Source organism: Anarhichas minor, unplaced genomic scaffold, assembly GCF_050575085.1.
Source record: "Anarhichas minor isolate MPS153535 unplaced genomic scaffold, ASM5057508v1 ptg000136l, whole genome shotgun sequence".
NCBI classification, from domain to species: Eukaryota; Metazoa; Chordata; class Actinopteri; order Perciformes; family Anarhichadidae; genus Anarhichas; species Anarhichas minor.
In genome coordinates, this window is record NW_027466582.1 from 14441036 (window position 1) to 14466033 (window position 24998).

The window sequence follows — 24998 nt, forward strand, 5'->3', positions numbered from 1 at the left end:
ATCCTCTCTCCAGTCCTCCTCTCCTCAATCTCTGTTCTTCATGTTGTATTCCCTCATGGTGACACTTTGTCTCATCAGGTCTCAGGACATTTCAGTAGACAGACCAGAGCTGACTCTGCCAGCCGGCATCGAGTTCAGAGACAACTGTAAGTATTAGCGTCTCTCTTTCTGTTCCGCCGTGTTAGTGAAACAGTCGATAGCTGGAAACTATTGAACCCTCTTTACAACGCACTGGACTGATTCTGCTGACCTAACTGCTCTAGCAGCAGGGATATGCAAGTAATGTCTCATATATATATATATATATACAGTATATATATATATTTATACACACATACACATGGTAAATGTAAGAATATAGTAAATGTGGGTCAGCCTGCGGTCTGTATACATTTCCAATGCAGAGTTAGTGTATTGTTCCTCCTTACAGCTCTGTACAGGGAGGCCTGGTGACCTCTGGAAGACATTATTCATGTTGAGACATTAATATGACTTCCATAAACAGACGGAGAGAAAATGAGCAACTAGTCTCAGGCTCCAGATTACATTTTTACATTGCGTGTGTCCACTCGTATTTGGCAGGAAATCAGCTGGATCACTTTAAAGCCTGAAGGCTTTGTTTCCTGTAATTGCACTGAGATAACACAGTCAATATTTTTATGTTTAAAGATGATAAATTGAGCACTTAGAGTGAGGCTAAACCAAAGCTCAATTTGACAGTTGCCTGTTTTCAGAAGAGCTGTTTTGGGGTTAAACTGCTAAAGCTGGAGTAGACATTTCTTATTCTCTGGCTGCACTCACACCAAATCCGGCTGTGTGGGAGTGTCACTCAAATGGCCCGTTTGTGTGATGGCTTTTCGCTCGTATGCCGGGTCCTTCGAATGATAGTCTGTTTGCATCGTCAGATTAAAAGAAACACATTTACTTTCATTAACTAAACGGGATGCGAGGCCTATCAAAACATTGGGTTTAAAACTGGTGCACAAGGCCAAGTTGAGGGACTACAAATGCAACATAACTTCACACTTCCCGAAAAATATCTGTGTGGTCTGACAGTCTGATCCTCTGTGTCCATCCAGCTGAAGACACCTTCCTGTCAGCCATCATCAACTACACCAACAGCTCCACGGTGCACTTCAAGCTGTCGCCCACCTACGTCCTGTACATGGCCTGTCGCTACGTCCTGTCGCCGTCTTACCGGCCCGACATGTCGCCCTCTGAGAGGACGCACAAAGTCATCGCCATCGTCAACAAGATGGTGAGCATGATGGAGGGAGTCATCCAGGTCAGTAACACTTCTTTTCTAATCTTTTTTGTGTGTGTGTGCTGTGGTAGTTGAAGATGTATTAATTTGTGCATTATCTCCGTGCGTTCTGCTCCTTAATAATGCTGTTATTTATGTATTTCATTACTCTCTTTTGTTGACATTTTGTGTGCTTATTTCCCCCCCAACTCGCTGTTCTTACAAACTACTATACTTGTAGTTCTGTAAGGTGTGTGTAAGTGTTTGTATGTGTATTTTTCTTGCAGCTATCTTTCCACAGTTACCTCTGTTGCACCAGTCTGTGCTTTTTTTCTGATGTTTGTCTACCTGTCAGTTTTAAATGCTTGTGATGTGAAGCAACATAGTGTATGCTAAACTTCAGTTAGCATGGCACTGTCACTGGCCATTATAGCTGGAGTTTCTAGGCAACAAACCCATAAACATATTAGTTAATTTATAATTTTTTACTATCAATCAGAATTTGCAAAGACTAAAAAGTACAATATTGGCTTAAAAAATGTAGTGGATCAGAAGTATTAAGTACAATTCTGAGTTACTTTACTATTTCCATCTAATGCTCTTAAGTACAGTACATGACTGAATGTAGTTACATTCCATAACTGGAAACAAGACCAAGCACCATACGCAGTATTTCTGTTTCTTATTCATAAGCGTTGAAGCTCGATACGCAGCCCCACTCAACATAGTGTTTGCTAACAGTGCTGGCATGAAGACTAATGTCATTTAAAATCATGCATGTTAAAAAAAGTGAAGCACAGGGACGTTGGTAGATCGGAGGATTAATGAAAATATTCTCACACACTCGTTAAGTCTGAGGCTCAGTAAATGCCAATCCTTCTTGTATTAGTGCCATTCACTTCTATTCATTGCTGTGATATGCAGTGAAGTCATGAAAGAAAGCACACACAGAGAGGACGGTAAGACTTAATCTATTTCCGTCTGTATGTTGCAGGATTTTAGTTTTCTAGAGTTTTCGGGGAAATACTTTTAGCTCCTGAGGAATGTTGAACCTTCCTGCTTCAGACGGGCTTATATAACAGGCTTTAAAACGAGCTTCTCTGGGATGTAGAGAACTTAATCTTGAATAGTAGAATGATTGTGACCAGCTTGCCTGTGTTGATATGCTGGAGATGGTCTCATGCTTGTCCACTGCTTTGCATCCTTAAACGTCTTCACTGCATTACTTTATTAATGTCCCCCTTGATGGATTGCACGCAGCGTCTTTTTTTTAAAACATATTAGTGTGTGAGTATCAAATTAAGTGTTTTAACTTTGTGTCATCACAGAGAACGAGGTCCAACATTATCTGATAGTGTTGGTCCCGGGTCCTCTTTATACTGAGACCACATCTCACATAAACTCCAGAGCTTATTTCCACAAAGAAGGTGTTACTCTCGCCAGTTACTCAAAAAACTGGAAGCTTTAGGCAGAATGTCCCTCATAACATTCCTGTTTTGTGCTGTAAAGCAATCCAACAGACTCTGCCGTGTGTAATGGAGTGCAGAGCTTGAATTTATTTTCGTTATCGGTCACTTCCTGGTAAATATAAGGCTGTCTCAAAAATGTTTACTGTTTACATTTTAACAACTTTCTTCAAGGATTCATTTTCCTTTATTTTTTTTTTTTTTTATTTTTATTTTTTTTAGCCCTGCACATTTATACACCTTCACACTCATTAAGCTCCTGTTTACACTTTGCTCAATTATTTCCAGCTGGTATAAAGAACTGAAGCTCCACTTCCTAAAAGCAATTATTATTCAGTTTTAATATGAATATGGTCCTAAATACAGTTAGGTTTTAGGTAATCGGCTCATTTTTAAAACTATAACATGGCTCTATTTTCTTGCCCGTTTTGATGATGGATTTTATTCTAAAGGGATAGTTTGGATGTTTTGAAGTGGGATTGTATGATTGTACTCATCAATAGTCAGTGTATTACTTGCAATAGATGGCCGTCAGCACGACCGCAGTTTGTAGAAACCAGCAGGAGTACCAGCACGGGAGCAAAGCAATGTACTGCAAAACGTATTTCAGACTCCCAGTTTAAGTGTACGCTATATTTAGAATGTTTTCACCACTTTACCTTACTGTCTCTCTGTGCTCTCGTCAAAGCCACAAGACTCCATGGACAAAAACAGTCATTGTTCCTTTCAGAACACGGAATATACGGTTCTACCGCTGCCTTGATCAGTTAGTTGGTGTTATTGTTGGTATTGATTTTGGTGTTTTTAAAGGGTTAGTTCAGATTCACCAAAGGAGTCCGATGACCGTCTGCCAGCAAGGTAAAGGGGTAAAAATATTGTAAATGTAGTGTCCACTTTAACTGACTGAACTTATTTAAGAACCTCATACAACCCCACCTCATAACATCTGAACTGTCCCTTTAAGCAGACAGATGTTGATAGATTTCTCAAACACCCTGTGTGATGTTTTCTTGACCAGATGTGGTTTTCAGCTGACCGTCTCCAGTTTTGTTCTTTAACTGATTCAAGATGTCTTCACATTGTAAACCATGACCATGTCTGTGTCAAAGTGTGTGTGTGTGTGTGTGTGTGTGTGTTACATGGCTGTGTCCATACTGTAGCTGTTGACGTGTTTTCTCTCTGTCCTGTAAACGTGTCCTCCTCCTCCTCTTCCTATTCCTTCCATCCAGGAGATTCCTGAAGGGGATCAGGTAGGATAGCACAATAGCACACCATGATACGGCTGCTACAGACTCCACTCTCACTCTCTCCCTCTCCCTCTCTCTCTCTCTCTCTCTCTCCCTCACTCCCTCACTCTCTCTCTCTCTCTCTTTCTCTCGGTGTGGGCGACATAGATGAAATAGTGATTTGAGCTTTTCCTCTTCTCTGTGCCAGTGGAATGGGTCAAACAGATCACCCACCTTAAGAAATAAGGATTTTAATATGGATTAATATGGCTTTTAAAAAGGATGAAAAACGAGTTTGTCTTAAAAAAACAATTGTATACAGCGAGAGCTGAAACGATTAATTGATTACTTGATTGACAGAAAATTACTGAACAAAAAAAGGAATTTCAATTCGCTCTTTCTGGCTTTGGGAAATTGTGATGCGCATTTCTGTTGTTTTTTTCTGACATTTTATAAAGTAAACAGTTAATTGATGAATCAAAAAATAATTAAGAAAATTAATTTATTAATTTAGCAGACATAATAGAATGGATAATATATTATCCATTATGTTCTATAGTATAAGACAAATAACATGTTTTTAATACATTATTTAATCCATTGTTGATGACATTTCTATTTTCTTTGTGTATTATATCCTTGAATCCTTAAACATTAAGTCATTTGGACCACTTCAACCTTTCGTTGCGTCGTGCACATTTGCCTTTATTTTGGATTGTTGCTGCAGTGCTCGGCAGCAAAAGTATTTTCTCCTCAGCTGAACACTTTGACCCACACTGAGATTTCGGTCACAATGAAATAGTTGCATCACTCTCAATTCCTGACGTTCCTTTGAAGGCAAACCAGATCCCATGTTCACGATTTAAAATGTAAAATCATGTCGCCCCAACCTCTTGGCTCTTCTTTGAATCTGTACCTTTCTCTCTACTTTTGTCTGCTTTTTTTTTTTTTTGACCAGCCCTTCATTGTTGCTGCTGCTTCTTTTTGCTACATTTTAACAGAAATGTAAAATAAAGCCATAATAATGCGTCCTCCCACAGCTGGAAAACTAAGCAGCAACATCAACCCAACTAATTCCATTCAGCTTCCTGGACCTGCCTGGTACTAAAAAACTATAAAAACCAAAAACAGCAAAACCAAAGCAACCACTCTCTCCCACCGTTGCTCCACCTTTAATTCTGGCATCCGTCTTGTGTGACATCACGTCTTGCTTCTACTACTCCGCAGTGTGGATGAGAGACGAGTCGCTCCTCCTCTGCTTCATCTGTCTGTTTGGAACTTCATTTAACATGTTCAACCATCTGTCCATGTTTCAAGTGTTTCCTCAATGTTTTATTGGAAGCACTTGGCTCCGTCTCTCATTCTCTGGCTGTTCTGAATTAAGGTTTGTTTTGATTTGCGTTTTTTTTCAAGGTGGGGATAGATGAGTGCCGGGGAGCGAGCTTCGCACATTCCTCCCTCTCTGAGTGGCGGGTATATTAACCAATCAGCTCCTCACACACTGAGCTCTCTCCTCCCTGTTGAGCTCAGGACCAGAAAACAAACTGTCCTTTAGACTGTAGGCGGACATATATGGAGCGTTATTAAAATTTTGATATCATCCACTCAGTCTTAGCCATATTATTGTCCTGGTTTACCGTGTTGCTGCTGCAACTACTTGGTTGATAGTCCACTTTACTATGCAAGAGGCTCTGATTACATTTTTTTGCAGAGGTATGAACATACGTTACAAAGGGCACAACATGTGTCTTCAGTTGTTTTTATATGACACTTTAAAATGTTGTATTTTAATAAGCCAAAGGAATACTTACCAAATCATTTAGGGAAATACACTCGTAAAGAATTAGATGAGATGTTCTTACCTGCTTATGTCTGTAGGATAAATATTAGTTTAGCTTAGCATAAAAATTGGAAACGGCTAGCCTGGCTCTGTCCAAATGTCGCAAAATCTGCCTAAATATGCTTTCCTTATTTAATCTAGGAAATTGATGCTCCCAGCCAAGTAATAATTATGAACCTAACTCGCACATAAAACCACAAATGTTAATTTTTACACTTTGTTTTTGTAAAACATAGTAAACAAATGAGATATAATGTGTTAATTAAACCCTCTAAACCCGGGATCTTAAGTGCGAGCAATTGTCTCTCTTATATACAAGTGATAGTATGCAAAGGTGAATAATGTTATTAATAATTTAAAAGGCTTAAATCTGACTATGGTTGGCCACAAAAATGTCCTTATGTGTTATTCTGATCGATCGGAAATAAATGGACTTCTAGTCACTTTTGATCCTCCTGCTCCCATGTTTTTTTTAGTGTAAGTCTACAGTCTAAACACCTTTTTTGGTTTTGTCAAAAAGAAACCTGTACAACCAACTGGTTCGTGGAGGAGGCTGGTGTCTGGTGACCTGGTAAATGGAGTGTGTGTCTGGGAGGAAAAAGGAGTGGTCACTAATGTCTCTCATAACGTCAAAGGAAAATCTTTTAGAGCTCATGTTCAAATGCTAAAGAAATGAAGACAGTTTAATTAAGCATCGTCTTCTGAGCGACAGTGGTGACCGCTCTTCCCCTCGACACCGGGTTGGCTCAGAGGGAGGGGTGGGCGGGGCATGAGTCTATCCCTGAGGTAACAACTGCTCCTTCTGGCTGCCACTCAAACAGAAACCCCTCTACTACCTTCTGTTCTAACTCTCCAGTCTCTCCTTGATCCTGCGGCTCTAACAACTTCCTCCGTATGTTTTGTGTGTGTGTGTGTGGGGTTGGTACGTTACAGAAGCAGAAGAACATTGCCGGAGCGCTGGCTTTCTGGATGGCCAACGCTTCAGAGCTGCTCAACTTCATCAAGCAGGACAGAGACCTGAGTCGCGTCACGCTGGACGCCCAGGACGTCCTCGCCCATCTGGTCCAGATGGCTTTCAAGTCAGTCTGTGTGTGGTTGTGTGTGTGTGTGGGGTTGTGTGTGGTTGTGGGGTATGTCACATTGTGGGGTATGTTGTGGGGTATGTCTGTGTGTGGTTGTGGGGAATCTGGAATGTCATGCACGTTTCAAGACAGGGGCAGGCAGGGAATTTGGTCCCTTCTCTGTGGAGGTCAAGGAATATGAGTTTGTGAGATGATTGAAGAAGAGCTTTTCTGTTTGGTGGTGAAGTCTTGATGTCTTTAACACGCTGTAATGTGTGCATGCAGGTACTTGGTCCACTGTCTCCAGGCTGATCTAAACAACTACATGCCTGCCTTCCTGGACGACCCCGAGGAACATAATCCACAGAGACCCAAGATCGGTAATACACAAACGCACACAGTGTTTCCCTCCCATTTTGGCTTATGGCCCTGATGAACGAGGCAGTGTCCACTTGCGACCCCTCTTCACTCTGATAATGTCTCTGAGCAGAATCATTTTTAAGGGTCTAAAGAAGTAAAAAGTAAAGATTTCAGAAAAGTCTGATGAAGATTTTTTGTTATTGTTGCCGTGGTGCATCCCAACACTCAAGGTTGGAAAGATTCTTAGTGTCAGGCACTTAATAAAACATAGTTATGAATATTGTGTTTCATGTCTGCCACTTAATCCCCCATAGATGTTACACACTGTTCCTTTAACTCCCATAATCCCAGTTTATCACTGCTATCCTTAACCTCCCAATGTGAATTGAATGGTTGGCCGTCATTGAGTGTATATCTGACGTCTCTTCTTCTTCTCCTTCCAGAGGACGTCCTGCACACCCTGACGGGGGCGATGTCGCTGCTGCGGCGGTGTCGGGTCAACGCCGCCCTGACCATCCAGCTCTTCTCGCAGCTCTTCCACTTCATCAACATGTGGCTCTTCAACAAGCTGGTGACGGACACCGAGTCTGGGCTGTGCTGTCACTACTGGGGGGCAATCCTCCGGCAGCAGCTCAGCCACATCGAGGCCTGGGCAGAGAAACAGGGTCTGGAGCTCGCCGCCGACTGCCACCTCAGTCGAATTGTTCAGGTAAGAGGACGGATGGGGACGGATGGGGACGCGAGCAGACGCTCGGACGGAGAGGGTCATGGATTTTGTTTTATTCACAGGGTTTTTCATCTTTGTTTTTTCTGCTTTTTAGTGAATTACTTCTCATGCCAGTTTTTCCCTTCTTTATTTTCTGTTTAACACTCCAGATCTCTAGATCTTTAATGGTCTTTGTCACTCAGAGTGGCAGTTAAGCTCATGCTCGGATTGCCTCTATTCAATTTCTTTTGAAAAGATACAGACTACAGACAACATGAATACGATATACAAGGAATGTGGCTCATTGACATGTTCTTTTCTCTGTGTCCTCCAGGCCACCACCCTGCTGACCATGGACAAATACTCCATGCAGGATGTGCAGAACATCCACAACACCTGCTTTAAGCTCAACTCCCTGCAGCTCCACGCTCTCATGACCAACTACCATTGTGCTCCGGACGAGCCTTACATCCCGCCTGTAAGCCAAAAAGCACGGAAGCACAATAGAGAGCGTTTATGATGCACACACAGTTGTCTGTTTGATAACGTCAGCTTTATGTCAATCAAGTCAGCTGTTATGAACATATTGCGATTTGCACAGATGTCGAAAACGTCTTTTCTGGAGCTTTAGATGCAATGAACCAGCCCGTTGACCTGGTTTTGTGTGTTTGTGTGCAGGAGCTGATAGACCACGTGGTGGCAGTGGCAGAGAACACAGCAGATGAGCTAGCGAGGAGTGATGGCAGAGAGGTTCAGCTGGAGGAGGATCCGGACCTCCAGCTGCCCTTCCTCCTTCCTGAGGACGGCTACTCCTGCGACGTGGTGCGCAGCCTCCCCAACGGCCTGCAGGACTTCCTGGAGCCGCTGCTGCAGAGAGGTAAAGTCACTGGGACCAAGATTTAACAATAAAAGGAGATTCTGTCTTACATTTCATGTAATGCAATTATGTTATCAAAGAGTTGGTATACCCTAGCTGTTTTTTTACACACATAATTTAGATGCATGACTCAGTGAAAACGTATTGTAAAATGGGTGTGTGTGTGTGTGTTTCTTCAAACAGGTTTCTGTAGGTTAGTGCCCCACCCCCGTTCGCCTGGTACCTGGACCGTCCACTTTGAAGGAGCTGACTGCGACAGCCACTTCTCTGCTGCTGACAGTTCTGAGATGGTAGGACACACGTACACTTTCTAAACCACTCTGTGTGTGTGTATGTGTGTGTACTTTTGTGTGTCAGCCCACTGGGACAGCTGGGGTAAAGTGAGGCCAAAGAGGACTTTGAGCTTTAGAGGGTTAGTAATGCTGACTCATAGAAGCTGTGGAGACTCGAGTGTCTGACAGCTAAGACGGAGACAAAACGTGTCCGCAAAGAAACTTTGGGGACGGCTAACACAATCATCTCACTGAGATGACTTTACTTTGAGACTGATAAATCAATGAGGAGAATTGTGTTCAAACCGCTCCAAAATAATTCCAATTGAGGAATAAAGATGAGTTTCAAATCTACATATCGTTTCTAAAATCATCTATCAAAATATTAACGCTATGACAACATTTTCAAGATGGGAAATACTTTTATATAGCAGTATATCTTTTATTCCCAGCCTTCACAATAAAATCAGCACAGTACAGCAATTGTTTATTAATTTCTTCAGTCAAAGCATATTGGAGCACAGCAGATAACCTAAACAATGTGAATCAATATATACTTGGGATGTATGTTAAAAATTAAACAAGTACGTGTATAAATAAGCGTATTGTTGGTAGGGCTGTATCGAATAGTTTGAAGCTTCATTCATAACTTTGACATTCAAAGTCTAAATCAACAGTCCAATGCTGCTCAGGCTTTTCTTTTTTTGTTTAAACACAGTACGGCACATTTTCAAATATAGATTAGCCTTCACTAATATTAATATTAGTATTTGTAGGATTAGATTCAAGTGGTGGATTGTTTCGACTACTGTCATCCGAATTTTTTAATATCTCCAGAGCGTTGTAAGGTCCAAAAGTTAAAATGTATTGAAAAGAGATTGATGTAATAATTTCACACCATGGTTTTATTTTACAAAATAATCTGCTTCAATCCATATTTGTTGGCTTTTGGCTTTCAAAAACATTTGTCACTCAAAGGGAGGCACTGATGAGTTATATTCATTAAAGAAAATTGATTCAATAAAAAAAAAGACCAATAATTGAATCCGATGAATCGCCTTTTTTAAGGCTTTTTTTTTTTAAACATGAGACGACAGACATTGAAGTTTTATTTGAAAATGTCAACTGAAGCTTTGAATGTAAAATACGTCATTTGCTTCTGCCCTTTTATTGATATGCTTAAGATAAATGGTACTGGCATAAAGAATGTGACATGGTTGATTTGTCGTTCAAATATAGCTGAAGTTACTAACCTGAAGTATCCAGTATTGGCTAATATAGATAACATGAACTGATGGTATGCATCCACATTATAATGAGCTGTCTTCAGGTGCTTTTGTTGACCTTTTCTGGCTAAGCTCATCTTTCCACAGTACTGGATAACTCGGGTAAATTATACTGGATCTACTGGGTTTAAGGGGGATTGAACAGGAGTTTCAGTAGGCAAGACGGGACTAGATGAAAACATAGATCAGTTCCAGCTGAATGCAAGACTAAGAAAGGTAAAAACCCCTGAACAGAACCTGAGCTGGAGACAATAGGACGGCACAGCTCACATAGTTTGACTATTTTTAGACCTGGAGGTTTCTTTAATTCAAGTCCAGAAGCGTGCCTGTGCAAGCTTGTGAGTGTGTGTGTGTGTGTGTGTGTGTGAGAGTATGTGTGGTCTCCCAGTTGGAAGGCATTGATTACAGTGACTTCAGAAGGGGCAATTAACGTTTCATAACAGCCTTCACAGACCGCACCAAACACACTCACACACACACACACACACACACACACACACACAATTTAATCAACACAAATACACAAATCACACTGCAGCAGTCGGTTAGTAAATGATAGACCTCATACAAACGCGCGCACACACACACCACACACACACTTCCTCTGTAATTGGTCTGTTTATCCCTGCTCTACTATTTCACGACTAGTCTCGACATAATGCAGGCGTCTTTCACAAACACACACACACACGCGCTCTTTGATTAATGGTGTGTGTGTGTGTTCAAGCAAACTGGAGGGGGCGGGGCGTGGTTCATGTGGTGATGTAGCATGTTTACATAATTTAGATGTGATCAACGTTGCATGCGGAACATTTAGAAAATGTATATAATGTATTGAAATTATCTTCAGCAAATGCTCGGATTCAAAAGGAAAGTTAACTTCCAGCTAAATGACACCCACTTGTGTTCCTGCAGGTATTTGTTTTCATTGGATTAGCAAAAAGCAACAAATGCAGACACAGGGAAACCCCAGTCCTGATGATATAAATAGTTTGGTCCCTTTCGTCCAAACTTCAGTGGGAAAAATGTTGTTTTTTTTATTCAAATGATCTTCTGCGGAGCCCATTTTTAAACCATTGGTAGAATTGTTGGCATATTGTGGACAAAAAGCCAGTTGATAAAGAGTGGGGAACTTGTGCTAAAGCTTAGCATGAAGAAGTTTGTGTCTGTGGAGGGCACCAGATCTATAGCAACACCCTTTAGTCTGTGCAAATACCAAAACATCAGGTAGTAGTGAAGTGGGGAGCTGTTTTCATTGATTACCATTCAGTCATTATGGCTGTAACATCTCTCTCACTGTGTGAACAGGACAGTGCATCCCAGTAGTTATCTGGTGAACTACCATTTAAGTCCTGAGTGAGAGTGTTGGGCCACTTCCTGTACTATACTTCCATATGGTTGGGATACCTGCACTATAAAGGCTGGAGGTGTCACTTAACCTCGGTGACATGTTGGAGGTTTGATCTTTACACACACGCGTCCATCTAACCAGCTCAGGGTGGCTGTCTTCTTTTACCTTTCCTCCCCTGCATGATGTAAAACTGACCTGCTGAGAAAAACGTCTGAAAATGTCCACGTCTTTGTGTAGACCACCTACTTTTACTCAACATAAGGTCACTGACATTGCTGCAGGCGTAAAGCTGTACCTGCTTCACAATAAAAGCCTTACATAAGATGTCTCCATTATCTCCAGCTGGACTACAAGAAGTTTGCACGTCACTTACATAGAAATCATGTTATGAAGGGATTTCTTTAAGTCCAGTACGGACAACAGGAAACAAATACAGCAACCAATAACCCTTCAAATGTTCAGATGTTCATTTCCCACTGGCCGACTTATGTAAGGCTTTTACTTTAAAGCAGGTACAGCTTTAGGCCTTTGGCTTTTAACTTCCTGTTGCATAAAAGTACTGTCGGTCTACATAAAGATTTGGACCTTTTTTTTTGTTACGTCTCAGGAGTGTTCCCTAAATGTTGATGGACATTAGGTGGTCCTTGGTCCACAGTGATTGTCTTCAACCAGCCGCACAATAATTGAGCCTAAATAACACACAGAGGAGACATCTGATAAAAGAATATCAAATCAAACGGTACACAAACAGCAACAATCTGGTCATGCGTTAGTGGCAACTTTAAATACTTAACAGTTTGTGTTCTGGGTGTCATAGTTGAGGCTGAGATGTCATTGTAGTGTAGTTGTGCTACCGATGCGGTCTTGTTTTATTGTAGTCTGTTTTGTCTCTTAGTGTAGATTTAATGTTGTCCTAGCTGTAGCGGTTGTTGTTGTTTGGGTGTTACTGGAGATTGGACAATAATCAACTTGCTACCTCTGGCCACACACACACACACGTAAAAAATGTTGTAGAAGTCTGACATGATATTTATTTTGGAGTATCGTTTGTCAGAATATTTTTTTCTTGATGTGGGAAACCTCTGCTGCTCCCTCTCTTTGTTTCTGTCTGTCTCTCCACCCAGTCCTGCTTCTCAAGTGTGTGTGTGTGTGTGTGTGTGTGTGTGTGTGTGTGTGTGTGTGTGTGTGTGTGTGTGTGTGTGTGTGTGTGTGTGTGTGTGTGTGTGTGTGTGTGTGTGTGTGTGTGTGTGTGTGTGTGTGTGTGTGTGTGTGTGTGTGTGTGTCCGTGTGTGTGTCCGTGTGTGTGTGTGTGTGTGTCCGTGATGTGGTTTTCATTCTTGACTTGAATCCAGCGACCACAGGTTCCTTTGTGGTCTTTCCCTTTTTCCCCTTTCATCCCTCCCTCATTCCTTCCCTCCCTTTTCTCTTCACTCCATCGTCTGGTTTCAGTGGCAGACGCAGGGAAACACTAGAGGACATTCGCTGACATTCCCCCCCCCCCCGAGGCTTTTACAGACACAACTTAAGAGGTTTCATCCTCACTCAACCTTTGTCCTTCCTGTCCATCTCTCGTTTCAGCCAATGAGGAAAGACCCGGAGGTTGTCACGGTAACCCTGAAGAAGCACAACGGCATGGGCCTCAGCATCGTTGCTGCCAAGGTAGGAAATACCACCTGAAAGTGTGTGTTATCTGTGTGTGTGTGGAATCGAAACTCCAGCAGATCTGAGATGTGTCTGAGCTTTTCAAGAAAACTTTTTTTTTAGTTGGAGAACTTCTCTTTCAAGGCAGAAATCATATATTTTTCAAATATCTTCAGAGGCAGAAGTGTGAAGGATTTGCACGAATTTGACAGGAAATCCAAAAATAGCTGTTTTCATCTTGGCTGTGGAGACGGTGCGTTGGATTTGTGTGTGTGAGGCTGAGCAACACGGTGCTGGCAGCAAAGGCTGCAGTTTTAAATAGACTGCTTTCATTGTTGAGTCTGACAGCAGTGCAGAGACTAAACAGTGACATCGCAAAGAAAGTTCTGGATGAATCGCAGACCGTTTAGTCTCCTCTTATGTGGGAGTGGGCGTTGAGGTTGGGACAATGTGCCGCTGTCTGTTCATGTTTATTTTTTCATGTATTAACAAAACGCGGAAATTATACAAAATCACCTCAGTTTTTTTTAACTTTAAAAGAAAATGCAGACTCGGCTCTGGTGTGAGGAAAAATGAAAGAGGTTTCAGTCTGCCCACCTCAGGGTCATTTATATTCCTGAAACTCAAGAAGTTTTCATTTAAATCAAGAGTTACAACAAAACAATGATTATGAGTGTCGAAAAAGATGACAGATGTGCACGGTGGCGGCATCTGCTGGATAAAATAAATATTGCTGGACACAGATCGCCGTACTGTAGACCGCAAACTAGTAAACTGTAATGTCAGCTTCATTTTACACAGTCCAACATATGTTTTTATTGGTCAACAGTGAACATAGTGAGTTAATATGAGGAAGACTTGCCCAAACCTGTATGGACATAATGAACTCTGAATATTAAGAACTCTAGACCAATATAGATATGAATATTTTTAAATTTGCTTAACAAAAGAAATGCATAAATGATCAATCATTCAACTAAATAGTTGCTGATGCATTTTCTGACTCCTCTCATTTGATGAATTGAGTAATCGTTTCAGCTCTACGCAACTTAAATGTCACCATTTATTGTCTTGCAGTCGTGTGAGACGGTGAACACACACAGACTGATCAGATACAGCAAACAGGAAACGTATAATAATGAAAACGTGTAAAACAAATGCTGAAAGCCGCCCCTCAGACCTCCATCGCACGGTGTCCACCGAGTGAGAGAACACAACACCTGCATATACCAGCTGTCGCCATCCAACCCAGTTATCAGGGGTTAAAACAAACATCCCCATCGTCACCTTTCCATTTTATTAGAAAGACCGAACATCTGCCGACTCATCCTGAGCGTTTACCGGAGGATTCGTTAGTCATCACATTGCCCTGCTTCTTGCATAACATTCATACAAAAAACTCCACTTGCCAATGCAGACCACCTGGTGTTTCGGTCGTGTTTGACATTTTTTGGGAGCGTTTGGGAGGCTCGTGGGACCACGATGTTCCATATTTGTTTGGATTTGAATTTAAAAATGCCACAGAAACATGCAGCACAGTGGGACGTCCACTTTGACTAACAAATTTCCTGGGGGGGGGGGGACATGCACTTATAAGCTGGACGGTTTACGTAATTCTGTGCTGAGGCCTCAGATGGAGTCCCGCACAGTGAAGTACATTGTTTTATTTGCACTTTTTGTGTCGTTCAATGCGGTTATTTTGCAGCTTGCGCGTGTTATTGATTGATTTTTGTTTTAGATTTGCACAATATTTTGAATACATTCTTTTGCTAAAGGCTCAAGTAGCTGATTTACTGTCTACTCTTGAAGACTCAGGTTTCTTATTTTTAGGGATGCACCAATACCGAGACTGATTTCTGGTATCGGGCCAATGGTATGTGTTCTCTCTCTTTCTTTAGGGTAGAGTGACATTCCTGCTGAAGGCGAGAGCTTTCCTGTGTGTGTGTGTGTGTGTGTGTGTGTGTGTGTGTGTGTGTGTGTGTGTGTGTGTGTGTGTGTGTGTGTGTGTGTGTGTGTGTGTGTGTGTGTGTGTGTGTGTGTGTGTGTGTGTGTGTGTGTGTGTGTGTGTGTGTGTGTGTGTGTGATGTGCTGAGGAAACCTCCTTGCTCTGTTTATTGTCAGAGCTGTGTGGACGTATGAGGAAGAGAGCAGGCAGAGAAGTGTGGGTGGGGTGGGAAAGTCAGGTAGAGAGGATTTTGTCAAACAGCTGCTTGAATTCTCGGTAAACTGGGCTGAGCTCTGTCCTGTTATATAACTGTGTGTGTGCATCTGCCTGGTGGAGCTGCAGCAGCGCACCTCACTCTGACCAGCCGGAGTCCCAGCCGACACTTCACCTCTGGATCGCCACCTGGATTCACTGTTTCTTATCAAACACGCTGCGATTAGGAACTCGTGGAGGAATTTTTCTGCATTTTTTTTTTTTACCCACATTTACTGGAATTTATACAGCTTTATAAATCCTTCAACTTGCTTTTAAATTATTTTTTTTCCACTGAACTTTTAAAAACAAAATGACCTGCACTAAACTTCTACTCCTACTTTTTGCCACACACGTAGGAACTCGCTTTACTATTGTTATCCCACGCTCCCGGCCGTAAGTAGTGATTTTAAACGTAGACGTTCGGCTGAATGGATTACTCCCAGCCGGTGTAATTGAGTTTTTTTTGGACTTGTCGATGCACGTTGGCGAGCTGAGGCGCTCACCGTGATAGAAGTTGCTGTGTGTGTGTGTGTGTGTGACTTTGTGTCCCAGTCTGGACGCGTCTGTGTGAACAACGCTGACGAGCGGCTGCAACATGTGGTTTTCTGTGGTGGGCAAGAGAGACCAGGTAACCGTACTTTAATGTGTGTGCGTGTGTGTGTGTGTTTGTTTGTGTGTGTGTGTGTGTAAAGGACAAACACTTATTGTTGTACTTTTTCTTTGTTTTATTTTTGAAAGAGCTCAATATAAAAAGCCATTTGAAATGTGCCTGTGTACTTGTGCACATGCGAGCCAGATAAAGAGCTTGTGTTTGTTCTGTTCACTCATTCCTCGAGATCCCTTTGTGTCTCTTTCATATCGTGATTCTCCTTCTCTTTTGTTGTTGTGGCTCCTTAATGCAGTGACTTCATTGAAAAGCACACCGTGAATAACAGCTGACCAATGTGGGTTTTCTCGTGCACCCACCGGCGGGATGGCCTCCTGGTTTGACACTTGTCACTGTTTGCTTTCAGGGCCGTTCTGATAATGTTTAAGCTAAGGTACACACATGAGACACATATGGTAAAAACTCGCACACACTTTATGCAATGTGCTCAGTAAGGTTAAGCTATGTCATTACATATTATTGATATCTTTAGTCATTGTTTTACACTTGCGTGTTTTGAGCCTTTACTGTGTATTTAATCGAATGAGACTTGAATCAGATTCTGCAGAAATATGCACGAGTAGTATTTTATAGTTATTAGTCTTCATATTTTTGGCTGAGAGTAAGTGATTGGAGAGAGGCTTTTATGTTTTGAGGAGATCCGACTACTATTTTCATAATTAAGGAACAGAAAACTCAATCAAACTATTGTTTGCAGAGTACTTAGCGATTAACCCACAGTAGCAAATCCCGTTTGTCAACCAGGTGTTGCAGTGATTGATCTTTAGCGACATATTACACTTGAAACATTGAATTCAAGTCATTAATATGTGTGTGTGCTTCATGGTATTTTACTGCTCAGCTCCCAGCTGTACAGAGGACTCCCCCCCTCCTCCTCCTGTGTTGGTGTGTTTACTCATCGAGCTATCTATCTGTCCTAGAACAGAACATTCTCTCTGCCCAGATTTAAAACAACAATGAGGATATTAATGATTCAAACAGTATGTTCAACTTCGCAAGAAGCTCTTAATTAAGTAAAATTGCTTTTTCAACAGTTCATTAAACCAATAAATGGAGGAGATGAGTGCACAGTGTGATTTCATTTTGATATTTATAAAGATAAAGTTATTAAACAATCACTTGTGAAGTTCTGGAGTAAACACTATAGTGTGATGTTGCTTAACTTCTGAAGGGAGTTTTGTTTTATTTATGCGATCACGGCTAAAATGGGAATCAAATCTGGAACTGAAGCACCAAGACATGAATGACTTTGGAAAGTTGCTCTGTTTGTTTCCACTGCGTGTTTGAAGTATTGTGTGTTTGTTTGTTAGCTAAATGAATTGTACCAGAAGTGGAACAACAGTATGAGAGGGTTACCCCCTGTGAGGACTGACACAATGGGAGGATGTACCGCGCGCACACACACACACACACACGCGCACACGCATGCACTCGCTTTCCTGTAAAGCTGCAAGCAGGAGGTGTTTACAAGGTGTGTGTGTAAGAGGACATTTTTACATCTTGGCACTCTTTATAAAAGCAACCTTTTGTCTTGTGGTCGGATCACAATTTGCCAAGATTGTGAAACGATGTGGACGTACCTGTGGGAAGATAGCAGTGCACATTGCTTACTGGCTGAACCACGTCCTGCCTTAACACAGCAACTTCCCCGTCATTTTTCTTTCTATTTTTGAGCTCATCTCTGTTTGTCACCTCTGCAATCTGAATGGCTTCTGAGGTTATCGGAGGACACGATGAAACAGCGTTTACATCCTAGAGTTCCCTAGTTTGTCCCACACAGAGGCGCTACTCAAATATAGCAATTGATAGCCCCATTTTTGTTTTTCAGGCTGATACTAATATCAATATTTGGGCGTTAAATCAGCCATAGTAATCTTGATACAAATCCTTTATTTTGTCTTCTGAAGAATTGTGATCAAAATACAAAGGACATGTTACAGTCATATCTGTGTGTAAAAACACATTTGAAGGACCCGTGTATCTTCATCCCAGTTGTGTTATTTTGGTGCTGTCAGAGAAAAGGACGCCATCAAAGCCTCTGCCCACCCACACAGGTGTTGTCAGTTTGTAGTATTTTGGCTGATGAGACATTTTCTCAGGTTAAAGCTGGGTGCGGTTATAAACTGCAAATTGCTGAAGCCGTGAAATTGTATTTACTAACAAACATAAAGGGTTTAAACGCGCTCTAAAAGGAGATTAATGAAGGAGATGTTGATTAACCACCGCCTGCACAGAACCAGAGAAAATGTCTTCTGGTCTTTGAACACCTGGCTTTTAAACGGCCTCTCTATGGATGAGTGGTTTATAACCACAGAGAGCAGGTGTACATGTAATAGCCTTGTAATCTCGGTGTGTCGCCAGCTTGCATTAGCGGTGGCTTCTTGATGTGCGTTAGAGGTCGGTTGTCTCAGCGCGGGTCAGCCGCAGAAGAAAAGTGTCGCATCACTCTGACTCTGCTGTCCAGACGGACACACTCCTGTTGTATAATTCATGTTTGTCAGAATTCTGGTTCATTTGCTCACATGGGCTGTGTCTCAGGGACACTCTTTGCAGAGTTTAGAGATAGTCTGTGATAGATATTTGATTTAAAAAAAAAAAAAAAAAAAGATTAGTAAAACAATTCGATCAACAGGAAATTCAGCGGTGAGTTTTCTGATGTTTTATCAAAATGTGTCATTGCAACCTGGACATCATTGGTTTTTGGTTCGTTGATCAGACCAAACAAGACGTCTGCAGACTCGGGGATACTGTGATGGGTGTTTTTCACCAGTTTCTGACATTTTATGGAACAAACTAAGAATCGTCAGACTAATCATCAATGAGAATAATCATTAGTTGCAGCCCTGCACGTCAAGGAACGTCACAAATGTGAAGGTCGTTCCAAGAATAGATTTACTTTCGCCTGAATTCAATTTCTTGTATACATCTGAAATAATACAGAGGTATTTTTTATCTCATCTATTGTGGCGCTTTTTCATATTTAAACTGGCTTGAAAAACGTCATATCAGGTCACTGGAATAATTTGTGCTGTTAAGATAGTTTGAATGTTCCTGAGCTGGAACATCAACATACCGTACACAGAATAGCATAATTCAAAGCCAGAGTCATACTTTCTCAGTACAATCTCCTCTACTCGGGCAAGAGAGAGCTTCTTTTTTGATATTTTTTGCTTTTTTCTGAGTAGTTGGTCGGGGAACTTTGTTGAAGATGGTGAAAAACACTTTACTTTACATTGATCTCTTTAGTTCTTTGTGCTCAGAGGGAGATTTCGAGAGTGCAGCCAGCAAGGCTTACCTCCGGAAATTGGTAGAATTGTGTCCACACCAAAGTTGTATCCAAATATAATTCAAGCGCAACCACTTCAGGATGTGCGCTAGATTTGATCAGAGAGCATGAAGGTCTGACAGTGCGTGTAACCTGACTTGAGAGGAGATGTGCTGAATTTGTTATTAAAAGCCAAGCACCAAGCAGCCGACTCCTTCAGGCCATTCCTTCTCTGAACACAGACCTGGCAGCTTTAAGGCGCACTTGATTTGTTGTCAGGGCACTTTTTTAAACGACCAGAGCGGCCCATTAAAACACAATAAATCAAAGAGTAAAGCTCTTCCTCGGGTATTCCAGCTATTCTTGTAGACTGTAAACCGAAGCATGTGTGCGCATTCAAGGGAAGCATTTTATCTCCAAGATGTTTTGTGAAAAAACAACAAAGGGCTGTTTTTTATGTTGGATCAGTTGACGATGTTTGCGACAAGCAACACATCTTGTCTAACTCTGACCGACGCCCCAACATCAGCTACTAGCTTTAAAGCTTCTTTATCACGACACACCTGCTGTGTCTACACGTGCACACGTTTCAACATGCCCGACATCCTTACGGTTTGCCTAAACATTCTGTTCTGTGTTTACATGGCATTTTACAAGACATGCAGAGAGTTGGAACAAGCTGCATGTCTTTGTTGCTGCTCATCAGGGTGATGGGCACAAAGAAATGTAGAAAATGCTAAATAGCGCAAGTACACTTTTGTTGGTATGTATACTATAAATTGTACTGTATGATTTCCAGAGCTCCACACCTCTTTGTAGTTCCACAGACTGTTTGGGCTTTAATAACGTAACGGTAGCAATATTCTTGACCTCTTACTTCGCAATGAACCTGATTGTGGCATCACACCTGGAAGCAGTAAAGAGCCGTTCAGTTTCATTACCCGAGACGTTTGTGAAGCAGTGAGGAGGACATCTACCACATTCTAATTATGACAATTTCACACAAAAGTCTGATACGATAAAATAATGAAGTGATGACACTTTGGATGTAAACTGCAACTTGACTGGTTGGCGGCAGCGTACAACTGCGAAGCAGTATTTCTATTATTCACTTTTCTTTTCTTAAAAAGTTTCTTTAAAACATATGTTTCCGGCTCATGCAGACGTCCTATCTCATAGGCAAGACAACAGCTTTAAATTGGTCTGTTCTTAAATTTGATCTCAAGTTGTATATAAAAACTAAATCTTTTGATAAAGTGTTAGCGTTGTGAAACTTACAGCTACTGTACCGTAGTCACTTCCTCTGTATATATAACATGTTACATGAGTTTTGAGCTTTATAAACTCAGGTAAATTCAAACCGATGCAGCAGACGTGCTCATATTCGCACGTGGCCCCTCTGAACCCCCTCTGGGACCCCTCAGACTTGCTAAAAGCCCCTCTGAACATCCTCAGGGGATTCAGGAAATTCCCCCAAGTGTCTCTGGAGCCCGACTTGGCGCCCCAATCCCCCACTCTGGATAAGTGCAGGAAGCTGTGTCTCCATCTGAAACAAGGGGCTCTTTAATGTCTTCTGTAATGTACAACAGACTTTAAACAGTCAGAATGATTCACTGTTCTTCTCTCATCTTAATGTCACTCGCAGGAAATTCGTGCCTGCATGAATGCGGCCTCATTATTACATGTACACGCACACATGCGGACAGAGAGCTGAAACATTGCGGGTCAAATAGTTTGAAGGCCTGGCGTCTCTGCTGTCTTTTTGTACTGGTGGAACTGGGACGCAGCTCTGTGGATGATGTAATAAGGCAAAGAAAAGCAGAAATTATATTGTAGCTGTACCAATAAAGATACCTTTCACTTGAAACACATTTGGCAGAAGTATGTGGCACAATGTGAAAGCTCAGGAATGCATTGGTCTCATTTAGATGAAGGCAACACAAAGCTCATTGTTATTTTTAAACAAACTGATCGGTTTGAACCTTTTTGAACCCAAACTTTGTTTGTCCCCGCATATTCAGAAGTTGTTTCCTGCTGCAGGAAAAGCAAACGCACAAAGCTCTCATGCAACGTTCAGAGAAAAATACTGAGAAAACACAAATTATGTTGAAAAGATTAAACTGTCTGGTGTTTTAGCTAGACATTGTATTTTTTAATGGCTGCTTTCGATCATAAAATATCCATTTTAAGCAAAGGAAAAGTGAATAAAGAGCGCCGTCTGATGATGAACATCTTGTGAGTCATGTGATCAAAAGCTTCAGAATAACTACTCAATGTACCTCATGCTGAGATTGCTGTTTCCAATCGCAAGATTTAACATTAAAACATTTTCATCCTTACTATTCAAAATAATGTAATGTAACCTCAGGGTATTTGCAGGTCTTTAAAAAGTCTTACATTTACAAAGGTCTTAATATTTATTAATAGAGTTATGCAATATTATTATTGTATGTGTATGTATTCATGTACTTAATAAATGGATTTCCGTCATTCTTTGACCAGTGTTAAGAGTGGCAACATGCTATGTGATATTAAAAAAGTATTTTATTTAACTTGGAGAACACTGCAGAAACCTGCCATTGTGCACTGGCATCTTTATCTCCTGCACCACAGCTGATAACACAGTTAATACACGTGACCTGCAAAAAGTGAGAGCTATTAACCGGAGTGTAACCTCGGCTTCTGCTTTACCAGATGTGGCTTCACACACACACACACACACACACACACACACACACACACACACACACACTCCCTCTCTGTATCTGAACCATGTTGCCAGGTCTGACGAATGGCAGCAATTAGAAGTGTTTTTAATCCAATCCACAGTTTTATGAGCAGGTTTATAGACCTGCTGTGATTGTTGATGTCTAGGTCGTGTGTGTGCTACAGCGGAACCTGATCCTGTGGTGTTCCTCGTTTAAACTTTTACTCTGTTAAACGCTGCTTTAAAAGTAGCAGCGAGTCTGAAAGTAATCATTCTGTTTAGTTCAGTCTTTGGATAAACCAAATCATTTATTTGAAGTGTTGGAGTGAAACAGCAGTGTAAATCTGAAGAAAATATTGTTCTGGTTTCTGGCTCTACTGTTGCACAAACTCTGAGGATAAACATGTCAAGATGGCAAAGAAAGCGTGTGATTTGTCAGATAACATGCCAGCACTTTGCTGCACTGTAAACCACCTCACAAGAAACACACACTCTCTCACACACACACACACACACTCGCACTCCCCTTTTCATCTGAATTTATTTTCTGAGAAAGGATTTGCTTAAGAGAAAATAAACAGATTCCTGTGGGGAAATTTGATTGTTTCAGTTCAGCAGCAAATGTTACCAGCAAAGAAAACTACAATATAAGCAACGAGAGGGAGGATGAGAACACTTGTGACTGTGTTTGACGTTTGCTGCTCGAGCGCTATAAATGTCGTGAGATGCTTTCAGTCTGACCTGTCGGTGAACTTTGGGATAAAAGCGGCTCAGTGTTCAGGAAGCAGTCGTTTTCTGATCCGTCCCTGTTCTGTTCAGTGTCTGCAATCTTTGAATGTCTGTGTTTTTGAATTGCTGGTGGTCCAGATGATTCAGCCAGAGCTTCTGGATGTTTCTGTATTAACCAGTCCTGTCTTCAGATGGACATTATGTCAGCTTTCCATTCCTGTCTGGCTGGAGAAGACGCACCTTTAGAATCAAGTGTATCTAATACTCAAACCGATTAATCGATTATGAAAATATAAATGCTGCTGTAGCAAAATAATTTCCCTTCGCAGGATTAATAAAGTACCTATCGACCTATAGTTGGCGATTCATTTAATAGTTGACAATTATTCTATTAATTATTGACATCCACAGAGTACACTATGCTGATTTCCGTTTAGGGAGATATGTTGTGTTTCTGATCCAAGCTAAAGTTGTTCCAGTACTAGCGTAGTTTTCTCCTGTTAGGGCAGAGGGCTTCAGTGCCTTGCTCAAGGGCTTGTTGAAAAAGAATCCTTTTATAATATCAAGTGTTTTATTCTTATTATCTCGTGATTATGAGAACATTTTCCTCGCTTAGTGTCTCATAACGGTCTGTTATGACTTAGTGTGATTCCGAGAAATAAAATAAGTGGTGGTCAAGTGGTGGAAATTGTCTTCCATATAAAGCAGCGAGACGATCCCGAGCACGGCCGCACTTTTATGTGTTGTTGGTGTGAGCCACCAAGATGCTGCTCTAAAACCATGGTAGCTGTTTGGCACAACACCTAACCATAATATATCTATAAATACATTCATGATCAAATTGACGAATGCTCTATACATGTTTTTTTTTTTTTTTCTTTTTTGGTACATTGGTTAATCAGTCTGTGTCTCTCTCTCTGTAGGGTGCCGGTCAGGAGAAGCTGGGCATCTACGTCAAGTCCGTTGTCAAAGGAGGAGCGGCTGATGTGGTTAGTGTACACAGAGACTGGAACCATCACAGAAAAGTTTGAATGAAAACATACTCTGTGACTCATGCTGTGGTATATGTGTGTGTGTGTGTGTGTGTGTGTTAATACAGGACGGCCGTTTGGCTGCAGGTGACCAGCTGTTGAGCGTGGATGGGCGCAGCCTGGTCGGTCTATCACAAGAGAGGTAAAGACAGCGCTCCAGTTAGTTCTGATATTTTTAACGTGTTGTGTTTGTTGGCGTCAGTGCTCAGAAATCATGTAATGCGATGTCACCTAATTGTCTTATATGTTCATTTCCATTTGCACAATTGTAAATGGAGAAAATCCCAGCTGACGTGCTTAAGTTATCATCAAACCTTCATGACGTCTCTATAAAACAAACACCAGAGAGTGGGTGCACGTGGTATTTTCCTTTTGTTTAATGCTTAACCACCTACCGCGCCGTATTGACGCATTTATGGTCATGCTGATGACGAAACTCAAATTTAATTCTATTTTGAGAATTGAAAACATTTTGAAGAGTAAAATATACTGCTGACAACCTCAGGGTTGAGACATCTTGAGGTTCTTGTAATGAGGCAGTTGCGTCTCATTTTTCCTCGTAAAAAAAAAAAAGGATTTTTTTTTCCAAACATCATGCAGAAAAAGGGTGTGTGTGTTTTGGAAAACAGCTGTGAAGTGCTCGGAGGTTCACGCCCCACCCAGATTAATCCAGTTATTCCTCTCTCCCTCAGCTTGGTGTTCAGTGTTGTCGCTTACCGTTTGTCGCCTCCAAAGTCAAACTGGATTTACAAATCATTTGCTTGATTGCTTCAGCGTGCAGGTGGCAGGTTGGGAAGGATTTATTTTATCAGGCCATTTAAGGTCAACTGAGAGTTAATCTGAGGATTTTCCTCTACGTTTCTGAACTTTTCCGTCGTCCTCCTGTGGTCATGTCCTTTCCTGCAGGTTAAGACGAAGCATGATTTGCAGCCTTTAGATCTAGCACGTGTTAAATCCTGTGATATTACCAAACGTGGGTTTAGAGCCGGTTCTCTGCTCGGCATCAAGCACATGACGTTGCATTCCCCGAGTTCCATCCGATCAAACACACACGGCTCATTACCTAGTGT

At 41.5% G+C, this 24998-nt stretch overlaps 1 protein-coding gene across 1 annotated transcript in view; it reads left to right on the forward strand.

Moving 5' to 3' along the window:
• afdna (afadin, adherens junction formation factor a) overlaps positions 1-24998 on the forward strand; it is a 65418-nt gene that overhangs the window by 13878 nt on the left and 26542 nt on the right. Inside the window, exons 13-25 of the mRNA XM_076084063.1 lie at positions 79-146; positions 1080-1285; positions 3939-3959; positions 6709-6854; positions 7122-7216; positions 7640-7905; positions 8237-8380; positions 8581-8779; positions 8963-9058; positions 10410-10423; positions 13267-13347; positions 23821-23886; positions 23997-24070. Of these exons, the coding sequence (XP_075940178.1) occupies positions 79-146; positions 1080-1285; positions 3939-3959; positions 6709-6854; positions 7122-7216; positions 7640-7905; positions 8237-8380; positions 8581-8779; positions 8963-9058; positions 10410-10423; positions 13267-13347; positions 23821-23886; positions 23997-24070 (1476 nt within the window). The remainder of the gene's footprint in view (positions 1-78; positions 147-1079; positions 1286-3938; positions 3960-6708; positions 6855-7121; positions 7217-7639; positions 7906-8236; positions 8381-8580; positions 8780-8962; positions 9059-10409; positions 10424-13266; positions 13348-23820; positions 23887-23996; positions 24071-24998) is intronic.